Source organism: Pongo pygmaeus, chromosome 12, assembly GCF_028885625.2.
Source record: "Pongo pygmaeus isolate AG05252 chromosome 12, NHGRI_mPonPyg2-v2.0_pri, whole genome shotgun sequence".
NCBI classification, from domain to species: domain Eukaryota; kingdom Metazoa; phylum Chordata; class Mammalia; order Primates; family Hominidae; genus Pongo; species Pongo pygmaeus.
This window is the reverse complement of record NC_072385.2, coordinates 30,065,131-30,077,714: the sequence shown is the minus strand read 5'-3', so window position 1 is coordinate 30,077,714 and position 12,584 is coordinate 30,065,131. Positions and strand designations below refer to the sequence as shown.

At 37.3% G+C, this 12,584-nt stretch overlaps 1 protein-coding gene across 11 annotated transcripts in view; it reads left to right on the top strand.

Moving 5' to 3' along the window:
* Positions 1 to 12,584, top strand: part of AFF3 (ALF transcription elongation factor 3) — a 579,079-nt gene that overhangs the window by 372,087 nt on the left and 194,408 nt on the right. For all 11 annotated transcript variants that reach the window (XM_063649229.1, XM_063649227.1, XM_063649228.1 and 8 more), the window contains one exon: positions 5,058 to 5,094. In XM_063649229.1, the coding sequence (XP_063505299.1) occupies positions 5,058 to 5,094 (37 nt within the window). The remainder of the gene's footprint in view (positions 1 to 5,057; positions 5,095 to 12,584) is intronic.

Sequence of the window (12,584 nt, the reverse complement as noted above, 5' to 3'; positions counted from 1 at the left end):
TATCAACAACTTCACATAGTTACCATTTTCTTTTCTCTTTGTGGTGATGAGAACATTACCTTCTAATAAATTTCTAAAGATCTACCCTCATTGTTAACTATAGTCACATTTCTGATACATCATATATTATTCATACACACACATATGTGTACACACACACACAGCACAGACATTGTACTGCGTGAACTAAGCCAGACACAGAAAGCCAAGTACTAGATGTCATTACCTATATGTAGAATCTAAAATCGACACACAGAAGCAGTGAGGAGAATGGTGGTTGCCAGGGGCTGGCAGCTAACACTTTTGCTTATTTTTCTTCAATGAATGGGTGTTACAGAGCCATCCTTGGGTCAAGAAAGTAATAATGGTAGCCTTTCTCCTGTGAGACTTGTTTTCAAATTGTTTACTTTAAATATGTACGGTTTGTGTTATTGTCACTTATACTTTTTTTTAAAAAAGTCATTGTTGAAAAAATAATTACTGTAATGGAAGTATGACACAGTGTAGCAAAAACATTAGAGTCAAGAAGGTTTCAAAGCGCAGGGTAACCCTTGAGTTTACCTGTGCAGAGCCTCGAAGGAAGAATGAAGTTTGTCAGGCAGGAAGCAGAAAGCAGCAAGATGAGCATTCCAGGGGGAGGGGATCAGAACAGGATACACAGCTGGAAGTATTGGGAGTGGCAGTCACCACATCACTTTCAGCCTTGGGTTCTAATGATTTGTACACGTCACCTCCACCGCTAACTTGCTGGACTCACTTCTGTAACGCTTAAAAAGCCTAGTAGAGAATCTTGCAGGCCTACTAGAGTGCTCCCAGAGGAGGACAATACCAATGCACAGGTGGAACTAGACCTCCCCAGGCACCTACCTACAGAAGACATTTGCAAGGGGAGAGAAGGCTGGTGAGACAGAAGCTATACATATGTGGGTATCTGGATGGGGTGGCAGGAGACACAAAAGTGGAAAGGACTTCAGTGTGTGGTCCCTTTGGAGAAAGAAACTTTGGTCTCCCTCTGTTCTGGACCCAGCCTTGCTCTGGCTCCATGAAGAATGAAAAAGCTGCATAGCCTGTGGGGCCCCTGGGGTTTTGCAGCTGGCTGGGAAGAACAGTCCTCCTTCAAAAGCAGCAGCCCCAGGACCTGAGGTTTGCCAGCAGACACCTTATCAGGGTGTCTGATAAGAGGACCTAAAATGTGGGAGTGGCCTGGTAAGGTAGCTGACCCCTCCACAAGCAGGCTGGCCAAATGCCAGTAAGAATGATAATGGGACATTATTTGTACCCACAAAGTGGCACAGTTTAGAACACTGGGGTTATAGCCAATTACTTTTGCACTAACAGTTGTTGTTTCAATGTACCACCAAGAAAACATCAGCTAGCAACATGAGAGTATATATTAGGGACAAAGTCTTTGATTTTATTCTTGCCTCTCCTACGGAAGACTTCCACAGAGATTTTTTTTATACCAATTATTTCAACCATTTTGAAGTCTCTCTTCACTCCCTATCACATAAAACAGAAATAATAATGGTTATTAATCACACAGGTGTTTTAGTTAAAATTTAAAGTTTACTATCTATGAGATACATGATCTTATGGTTTGTTATCCTAATTCAGGTCATCTGTAAGCTCATCTCTGGTTCTCTGCTTGTGATCAACAATCATCCTGTGGGTTTTAGGACATACCAAGAAATTAACAATTTTAGCTAGGCATGGCGGCGCGTGCCTGTAGTACCAGCTACGAAGGCAGGAGGATCGCTTGAGCCTAGGAGTTTGAGGCTGCAGTGAGCCATGATCATGCCACTGCACTCCAGACTGGGTAACAGAGTGAGGCCCTGTCTCTAAAAAATAAATAAGATAGGCCGGGCGCATTGGCTCATGCCTGTAATCCCAGCACTTTGAGAGGCCGAGGCAGGTGGATCACTTGAGGCCAGGAGTTTGAGACCAGCCTGGCCAACATGGCGAAACCCCATCTCTACTAAAAATACAAAAAGTTAGCAGGGCCTGGTGGCAAGTGCCTGTAACCCCAGTTACTCGGGATGCTGAGGCAAAAGAATTGCTTGAACCTGGGAGGCGGAGGCTGCAGTGAGCTGAGATCGTGCCATTGCACTCCAGACTAGACAACAAGAGCAAAACTCCATCTCTAAATAAATAAATAAGTAAATAAAATAATTCTATTTTGTGTTAACAGTCAGAAAAAAATCTGTTCTTTTTTTCTTTCTTTTTTAAAAAAAAAAAAAAAAAAAAGCTCAATGCTGGAAACTATGTCAGTTACCATTCTTGTCCATTTGATGGTGTGTGAGTATTTCCCCTCCCTAGTACAGATGCCACCAAATGGCCCAGATCTACAGACAGCAGAGTTAACTAAATGGGACTCAAAGTATTTTTCACGTGCCAAAGCTAAAACTAACTTATGTCCAGATATAAACTCTTAAATTCCCTTGAAGAGAAGGAAAACATACCAATCTACATGGGGGATTTAATTGTGGATGTCTTCTTAGTGACAGCATCTATCCAAAATAGGCCAAAATCATTCTTACAGATGATATTTTAGTCCATTTCAGGAACAATATTTCATCTTCATATAATCATTTCCAAAAACTGAATCTCAGGGTGAGAGTTGAGCTTGTTCTTTTTCTTCAGATGAATAGCTCATTATTACCATAATTGAAAGAGGTTTATTAGGCATCTGCATATGACTCAGGCTGTTTAATAGAATGGGAATCCCTTCCCGTCTCAGTTTTCCTACCCAACCTCTGCCCACCAGACTGGCTCGTTTTATACTGTTTCAGTAGAATTTCTTTTTAAAGCAGACATCAGTACTTGGATTTGAATATAACACAAGTCACATCAAATGACACCCTTTACCCCATAACAACCTATACTCGTGGAACAAAATTCTAGTAAAATACATTAAGCCATGTAATAGAAGTTCATTCAATTTCAATGGATTTTTGTTCCATGTGCCAAAATTTTAAAGGAGTTTTGCTGGATTTTATGTCCTGCTACTTTTTTTTTTTTACATTCCTATTCACGCATTCTTTTGTAAGTCTTTCATATTTAAATTTTTTTTATTTTAATAGCTTTTAGGGTACAAGTGGTTTTTGGTTACATGGATAAATTATGTAGTGGTGAAGTCTGAGAGTTTAGTGTACCCATCACTTGAGTAGTGTACATTGTACCCAGTATATAGTTTTTTTATCTCATGTCCCACTCCTATCCTCCCACTTCTGAGTCTCCATAGTTCATCATATCACTCTATGTGCCTTTGCATACCCATAGCTTAACTCCCACTTATAAGAACATATGGTATGTGGTTTATTTTCTATTAAATGAGAATTTTGCAAAGAAGGAGGATGTAAGTCCTCAAAACAGATTTTAACATTTTGTTTTAATGCAAGTAAAATCAAATTCAATCTCTATTTACCTGAGCAATAACTAAACTTAAAATACTATGTAGTACTGGCTTTATTCCATTGCAGATAAGTAGATACCATACTAATCTTTTTATCCACCATCATGAGATTGACAACAGTTGTTTAATAGAGTGTTACTGGTGGGATGATTGCCAAACCCATCTACAGGAAATGGGTGGCAGTAAAGGTGCATTCAAAGAAAAGTTAGATTAAAAGTCAATATGATAATAGGTCAGTGGCATGAGTATAAGAACCCAAACCGTAAGTATCAGGGAGGAAAACATAGGTTTAAATCTTCATGACCTTGGATTTGGCAATGGATTCTTAGTGATGACACCAAAAGCATGAGCAACAAAAGAAAAATTAGGTAAACTAAACTTTATTAAAAATTTTTAGAATTTTAAATTTAGAAAATTTAGAACTTTTGTGCATCAAAGAACATTATTGATAAAATGAAAAGACAATTGACAGGATGGGAGAAAATACTGAAAATCATAAATCTGGTAACAGTCTAGTATCCAAACTATATCAAGAACTCATTCAACTCAACGACAAAAAGACAAACCAATTAAAAAATGGCAAAGGACTTGAATAGATATTTCTCCAAAGATGTACAAATGGCCAACAAACACATGAAAAGATGCTCAACATCATTAGTTATTAGGGAAATACAAATCAAAACTGCAATGAGATACCACTTCATACACACAAGGATAGCTATAATTTTTTAATGGAAAATAACAAGCATTGGCAAGAATGTAGATAAATTGGAACCCTCAAACATTGTTGGATTGCAAAATGGTTTCACTGCTGTGGAAAATCGTTTGGCAGTTCCTTAAAAAGTTTAACATAGAGTCATATAACCCAGAAATTCTGCTCCTAAGTATATACACAAAAGGATTGAAAACATGGACTCGAACTAGTGTACATACCTGCGTATTCATGGCAGTACTATTTACAATATCCAAAAGGTAGAAACAGCCCAAATACCCATTAACAGATAAATGGATAAACACATTGTTGTATATCCATGTGACGCAATATTATTCAGCCATAAAAAGAATGAAGTACTGATGCGTGCTACAGAGTGGATGAACCTCAAAAACATTATGTTAAGTAAAAGGAGCCAGTCACAAAGGTCACATATTGTATGATTCCATTTATATGAAATATCCAGACTAGATAAATCCAAGAGACAGATGGAAATTGGTGGTTGTGAGGGGCTGGGGCATTGGGAAGGCAGGGGTATGGGAGACCCTGCTTAATGGGTAAGGGATTTGACTTCAGAGTGATGGAAATATTTTGTAACTAGATAGAGGTAGTGGTTGCACAACCTTATGAAAGTACCAAATGCCACTGAATTGTTCACTTTAAAATGGTTAATTTTAATGTTATGTGAACTTCACCTCAATAAACAAAACAGAAAGTCATTAATACAAAAGAAAAATGATTGTGAAGTATATTCCCAGAACTGCTTAACATGTACATGTCCACCTTCATGTACATGTTTCTCATTAAAGTAGCTGATAGAGATTGAGAGCAATGAATTGGTTCTGAATGACCAGTTTTAAACATGATCTCATGTTTAACTTGGGTTTTGAAAGTCAAAATAAGAAAATTAATTGATATTTCTTGTTCTTTCAGGACTCTCAGCTTGTATCCTCTGGACACAATAATCCAAGTAAGAAAGACTTCACTCTGGAGTTTCATCTGGGGAGCAGGGGGCAGGGGCAGAGGGCAGAGGGGGAAGGAGGATGAGCACGCATTGGACAGTAGGTTTCAAGGAAATTCACTAAAAAACTGGGGAAAGGGGCCATTTGTTCAAGTGCTGCCCAAATGAATGATAAGATTTATGATGACCTTGAGTGTGCATATTCAAGGAAAGGAAGGCCAAAACAGAAAATGGTGAATTTCAAATCCATCCCAAGAGAAAGGAACTTCATGCTTTATTATGGCTGTTCCTAGTATATGTGGAGGGAGAAAAAAACTTAAAAGGCACATAATTGGTTGTCTAAATTAAAGGAAAATGAGTGGGCAAAGAAAATCAATCAGTAGACCTTAAGATAATTAACCTTAGAATCCATGAAGAAAAGTCACAACCGGCTGGGTATATGTACTGTGCCCTCTTCCAGAAATAGACAGACTCAACTATCTAAGAAGCAGTTTCCTTATTAAATTGGTGGCTATTAAAACACATGGGCTTTTTTGTCAAAGAGAGGATGCTATCATTCCATGAAGTAGTGTTTTAATTCTCTTCTTTGGCACTGCTAATTGGTATTAACGTTGTCTTGAGCATTAAAAATGCATAAGTTACCCTGCTCGTGTCCTAAAAGCACACTCACAAAGACTGGGCTTTGTTAGTTTCATGACCAGCCAGCAAGCTAAGAGCACCCGTTGCCAATTACAAAGCTGCATTTGAAGACTGAACATCCTCTGAGCTGTAGATCTGTCTGTGGAACTGAGGCTCAACCACTGGGCATCTGTGAGGCAAATGGGCTGGAGAGAAAAGATGTCCTGGCAAATGCATTGGGAAGCAGCAGAATTTTCATGCACAGCTAGAGAAAGGCCAGTGGAGGGGGTGATGGCACAGTGGTGCGGAGGCAATATCACTTAATTATCCCACCCTCTGTTGGGATTTGCTGTAGGCACAGGCACCAGCGATGAGGCAAAATGCCAAAAGACATGAAATCTGAAGAAAATGATGAATTTAATCCTAAGAAAAGAGATCAGAAGAAATGCTTGGTTAAGTCCACGTCATGGTATACAGACGTCAGCATCGTACACCACAGACTAGAATGTCTTGAAGAGTTGCCCTTGCTTTCCTCCCTGTGTCTCACCATTGAATTTAAATGTTCAGGGTGAAGGGAGGATCCCATAGATGCATAAATACAACTTCTGCCAGCTTGGCATTTTTGACAGAAGAGCAAAGGAAATTCTTGTTGAGTGTCTATTCTGTGCTAGCGTCCTGACTTACAGTATTTCACTTAATCTTTATAATAGCTGCATGAGCTGCATGATCTCAGTTTTCACATGAAGAAGATGAGTTTCTGAGGCTAATAACTAGTCACTTTTTAGTCACCTGGCTAAAAAAAATGACAGCTAGAATTTGAATTCAGAGCTCTCTGCCCCAAAGACACAAGCTTTTCATCCCACTCTGTTGATTCCCAGAAAGCTGCTGCTGTCACTTCACCGTGAGATTGAATTATTGTCCAAGGACTGTCTGCTGTGATTTCTGTGTGCATCTGGCATATTTTTATGGCATGCTGTAATATTCACTGCAATTTAGATTCTATGAAAATGGACCCTTCTTCTACGGGACATGATGTGGCACTATCCCTGTGTGGTATAAAACCCTCTGGCATTTCATTGTCCAGGAAAAGTTTTTGATTAGCTTTTTCTTTTCTAGGAGTAAGGGGATTTTTTTAAAATTTCATTTTCTTGAGACAAGGTCTTGCTCTGTTGCCCAGGCTAGAGTACAGTGACACAATTATAGCTCACTGTAACCTTGAATTCCTGGGTTCAAGCAATCCCCCCACGTTAGCTTCCCAAGTAGCCAGGACGGCAGGCACATGCCACTTTTTAAAATTTTTCTTAGAGACAGCATTTCACTATGTTGCACAGGCTGGTCTTGAACTCCTGGCCTCAAGCGGTCCTCTTGCTTTGGCCTCCAAAAGTGCTGAGATTATAGATGTGAGCCACCACACCTGGCCTTTTTTCATTTTTAAATAAATCTTTCTCCAAAACCCCAGCACGTGTGGACAAAAATAATATTCCTATTAAGTCTGAGAATTCTCTGCAATTTACAGCACATTTGAAACTTTAGGAGAACTGACCCCACCAGCATTTCCCTTGCTGTTTTTGTATATGGTTTGGAATCATGATTCCAGTAAACATGTAAGAAATAGAGAAATACTGAGCTTCAGAGAAACCAAAAACAAAATATCTGTGTGGATTTATTACTAACTCATTATTTTAGGCCAGTGCTTTTATTCTCTTTGAAGTGAGAAAGACTGTATTATAGATACTAAAGGAAAGATTGTATAAACAGAAAATGACTTGCAATACAAATCTTTTAAAAGGTAGATCATTCACTGAATTACTGATCAATTGAACTTGATATTATAAAATGGAAGCTTATTAAGCATTGAGATACTTGAATATTAACATGGATGATTTATGTCTACATTTTTAAAAATTATGAGAACATCCTGTTCAGTTGAGAGACTGCACTTAAGCAATTCTTCGCCTTCCTTCAGAATCCCCACCTAATAGCCATGAAGCTGTAGAAATGGAAGTAAATCCAAAATAGCACCAAAACCAGGAAGAAGTGCCATCAGCAAACCAGAAATTTAGTTGTGTTTCTGGAAAGCCTAAAGTAATAAAACCCTACTGAAAAATACTCTTCAACAGGGAAAGTCGTGACACAGCAAAGGAAGAATCAGACAGGAACAAGTTTTAGTGGTGGTGGGAACAGCCCCCAGGAGCCCCAGGAAAGACCACATTTCCACTGGACCCCAAGAGAGAACAAGTGCGAATGGCTTGCAGTGATGGGAACACCTGGCCATCCTTCAACCATTACCCCTCCACCCCCATCTTCATGGATTCCCACACAGAGCTTTCAGGATGATTTTTTTCTCAAAAACCCCCAAAAACAAAAAGTACAGTAATATTTGCTAAAAAAAAAAAAAAAAAATGAACAGTTCACTCCTCATTGAGGACTAATACCAAAGAGAGAAACAGAATAGATTCTAAGATAGTACCAGACCTTAAAAATAGATGACATGGAGTAATGGCAGAAGAGTCAACTATTTCTCAAGGGAAATAAAAATTCTATACACCTAAAGTACAGTGCTTTATATTTTTCTTAGAGGAGTGGGTGGAGGAAGGGCTTGGGCTTACAGCTTGCCTGGAGGCTTCTCTTCTCTTGAGCCCTAAATGAATCCTTCACGTCAACATACCCTGCCCACTTACAAAGAGCCATAAATCAGATCTTCCCTACAAAGGATAGGTGTGTTAGAAAAATTGATCAGAATACTGATACAGGAAAGCCACGCCAACTACCTTTGTTAACCAATTTTTTATTTAAAAATATGAATATATAACCAGTGATGCCAAAAAGAAAGACTAGTCCCAAAGGAAATCTAGGAAATCTAATTCAAGGAAAAGAAAAAAAGTTCCAAGTATAATTGCAGTCCTTAGAAAGATTTGAAATTATTTGTGTTAAATAAAAAGAGAACAGATTGGTATGAAAAAGAGGTAATTACAGAACACATGAACACTTGAGAATTAAAAATATGATTGACAAAATCAATAGGAGGGATGATAATAGCTGAAGTCTGAAACCTTGAATATAAAGTTGAAAACTTTTTTTTTTCTGAGTATAAAGCAAAACACAGATGGAAAATATGAAAGGGATTGAAGATACACAGCCAGTCAAGGTGGCATGGTCAAAATCCAGCTAATAGTGATACTAGAAAAAGAAAATGGGGAGGAATGAATAATAACAGAAATAGAGCACTAAGGGAAATGAGCGACTTACAATCAGAAAAGAAACACTTAACAAAAAAAGGAAACGAGACCATGAGCAAGAGCAAGAACAAACAGGACAGCAGAGAATCAGACTCCTAATTCAGAAACTGGGGTTATCAAGCCTAGAATATAAAATTAGAGCCCTTATGTTAATTTCTGGAAATAAAAGAGAGGATTGGAAATGTGGTAAAGAGCAAGAAAACTTGGAGGGGTGTTAAACAGAACTTCTAGGAATAAAATAATATAATAGGAATTAGAATTTCCATGGGCAGATGTAACAACACATTAGACATAGCTGAGAAAGAATTAATGAATTGGAAAGTTGAATTTAAGAAATTATCTAGAATGCAGCCTAGAGAGACAGAAATGGAAAACAGGAAATTAGTTAAGAGACATGGAGATAAAGTGGGAAAGTCTAACATACATCTAACTGGAATTTCAGAAAGGGAAAGGGAAACGAGACAGTACTGAAGAAGATGATTGATGGCTGGGAATTTTCCAGACTTGAAAGACATTAATCCACAGAGTCAAGAAACCCAGTGAATACCAAGGATAAATGAAAAAAAAAAAAAAAGTCCACACTACACACATTATAGCTAAAGTGCACATAAAAATTAAAATACCCTTTAATATCTTCAACAACTCAACCAACTTACACCTGACTTCACAACAGCATCAGTGGGAGCCTGCAGAGAAGCTGAAGCATCACTGAGTTGAGAAAAAATAACCATTAGCTTAGGATTGTGTATCTTGCAAAAAAAAATTTAATGAATCAAGACATTTTCAGACAAAAGCTGGGAAAGTATGCCACCAGTAAATCCTCGCAAAAGAAATTTTAAAAGACATACTTTGTTCAGAAGGAATGTGAGGTGCGAGAAAGATTAAATGCAGTGAAAGTAAATATGGGGAAAATTTAAACAATGTCGATTGCATGCACCAATAATAATATATTATTAAGTAATCAAAATAAATACAATTGGAATCCACAAAACAATAGCATAAAATAAGATGAGGAGAATTTGGAATTAAAATCTTCTAAGTTCCTGTAATTATTTCGGAGAAGGATAAAAATTGTAACTTTGGGCTTTGATAAATTAAGTAAATATTTGCAATTTGTAGGGTACCCACTAAACTATACAAAAAGGTATTTAATAACCTACAAACCAAATGTGGAGAACATCTTACAAACCAAGTTAAAAATAGAATATGAATATTATTAGTTAATCCAAAAGAATTAAAGAAGAGAAAATGAAACAGAGTATATGGAAAAATATAGTAGCATAAATTAAATCAGTAATTTAAAGGCCGGGCGTGGTGGCTCACGCCTGTAATCTCAACAGTTTGGGAGACCAAGGTGGGCAGATCACTTGAGGCCAGGAGTTCAAGACAAGCCTGGCCAACATGGTGAAACCCCATCTCTACTAAAAATACAAAAATTAGCCGGGCATGGTGGCTTGTGCCTATAGTCCTAGCTACTCAGGAGGCTGAGGCAGGAGAATCACTTGAACCCAGGAGGCGGAGGTTGCAGTGAGCCGAGATTGCGCCGCTGCGCTCCAGCCTGGGCAACAGAGCGAGACTCCGTCTCAAAAAAAAAAAAAAAAATCAGTAATTTAAACGAATGGATTAGATGCAATGATTTAATAACAAATATTGACCAAATGGATTAAAAAAATAAAACTCTAGCTCTATGCTATTTACAATGACACATTTAGAAATTAAAGATTCAGAAAATTTGAAAGGAAAAAGTTTAGAAAAATATATGCCAGCCAAATACTGATGATAAAAAAGGATGATATATTTATTCTGATACCAGAAAAATAAACTTTAAGCAAAAAGCATTACTACAGTTAAAAAGGGTCACTACCCAAGGAAAGATACAACTTACCATATGGACAAAATAATTTGATGTATGTAAATTCCAAATAGCATAGCTTCAAATTTTTAAAAGTAAAAGTCACAAATTACAAGGAGAAATGTATTATCTTAATGGAAGATGTAAACGTAAATTCGTAACTGTTATATAATGCAAACAGAAAAATTAGTAAGGATACATAAGATTTGAACAACACAATGAGCAAGAGTACATTACCCAACAGCTGCAGAATATGCATTATTTTCAAGCAGACAGGGAACAGTTACAAAAATTGACAGCTACTGGATGATAAAGCAAGTTTCAACAGATTTTAAAAGATAAATATTATATTTACCATGGTCTCCAACCACAATATGATTAAATTAGAAATTGATAATGAAAATATGACTAGGAGGGAAAACACATGTTTAGAAATTAAGAATCACTTTAGATATTAGTAGATATTTGGGACTGAAAGGTAATAGAAATACCTAATATTAAAACTGGAGGAAGAAACTAAATTAGAGGGAAAGTTGCAGCTTTACATCTAAAATACTCATACTAGAAACCGGGTGCAGTGGCTCACGCCTGTAATCCCAGCACTTTAGGAGGCTGAGGTGGGCGGATCAATTGAGGTCAGGAATTCGAGACCAGCCTGGCCAACGTGGTGAAACCCCATCTCTACTAAAAATACAAAATTTAGCTGGGTGTGGTGGCAGGCGCCTGTAGTCCCAGCTACTTGGGAGACCGAGGCAGGAGAATCGCTTGAGCCTGGGAGGTGGAGGTTGCAGTGAGCCGAGATCTCACCACTGCACTCCAGCCTGGATGACAGAGTGAGACTCTGTCTCTAAATAAGTAAGGAAATGACTCATACTAGCAAACAAAAAATTAATGAACTAAGCATCCATCTTAAGAGCTGAAAGAAGAGAAAATAAACCCAAAACAAATGGAAAAGAGATTTACAAAAAAAAAGACAAAAGCAGAAATTAATAAAATGGCAGAGATAAAATTTTAAATGTCAATGGAGCCAAAAGTTTATTCAATGAAGATATAACACAGTTGACAAACTTTGCAGAGAGATTGATCAGGACAAAAAGACAAAAGGCACAAATAAATAATATTAGGAATCAAAAAGGGAACAAACTGTGATGCAGATCAAGAACAAAAATATGTTATAAGCAAAATTATACCAAAATTTTTTCAAAACTAGATGAAATGACTATGATTAAAATGATTCTTCAGGTATTATATGTATATGTTTTATATGAAATTTACATATAAATATAACCTGAATAATACTATAGCCATTTTAACAATTGGCCCAGTAATTTTTAAAAGATCATTCCACACGCACAATTTCAAGGCTAGACATTTTTACCTAGAATTCTACCAAACTCACAGGAAGGGGTAATTCCAAACCTACACCCTTCGTCAGAGAATTAGAAAAAGCCAGCAGTTCTCAACTCATTCTATCAAGGCAGTATAACCTTGATATCAAAACTTGACAAACCAATACAAGAAAAAGAATTTACAGGTATCATTCACGATCATAAATGTAAAAATTCTAGGTCAAATATTTGTAAATTCCATCCAGCAAAGTACAAAATATATTTTAAAGTATAAGTCATAATTAAGAAACTGTATTTATTTTAGGAATTCAAAATAGGATCTTTTTTTTTTTTTTTTTTTTTTTGAGACAGAGTCTCGCTCTGTCGCCCAGGCTGGAGTGCAGTGGCGTGATCTTGGCTCACTGCAAGCTCCGCCTCCCGGGTTCACGCCATTCTCCTGCC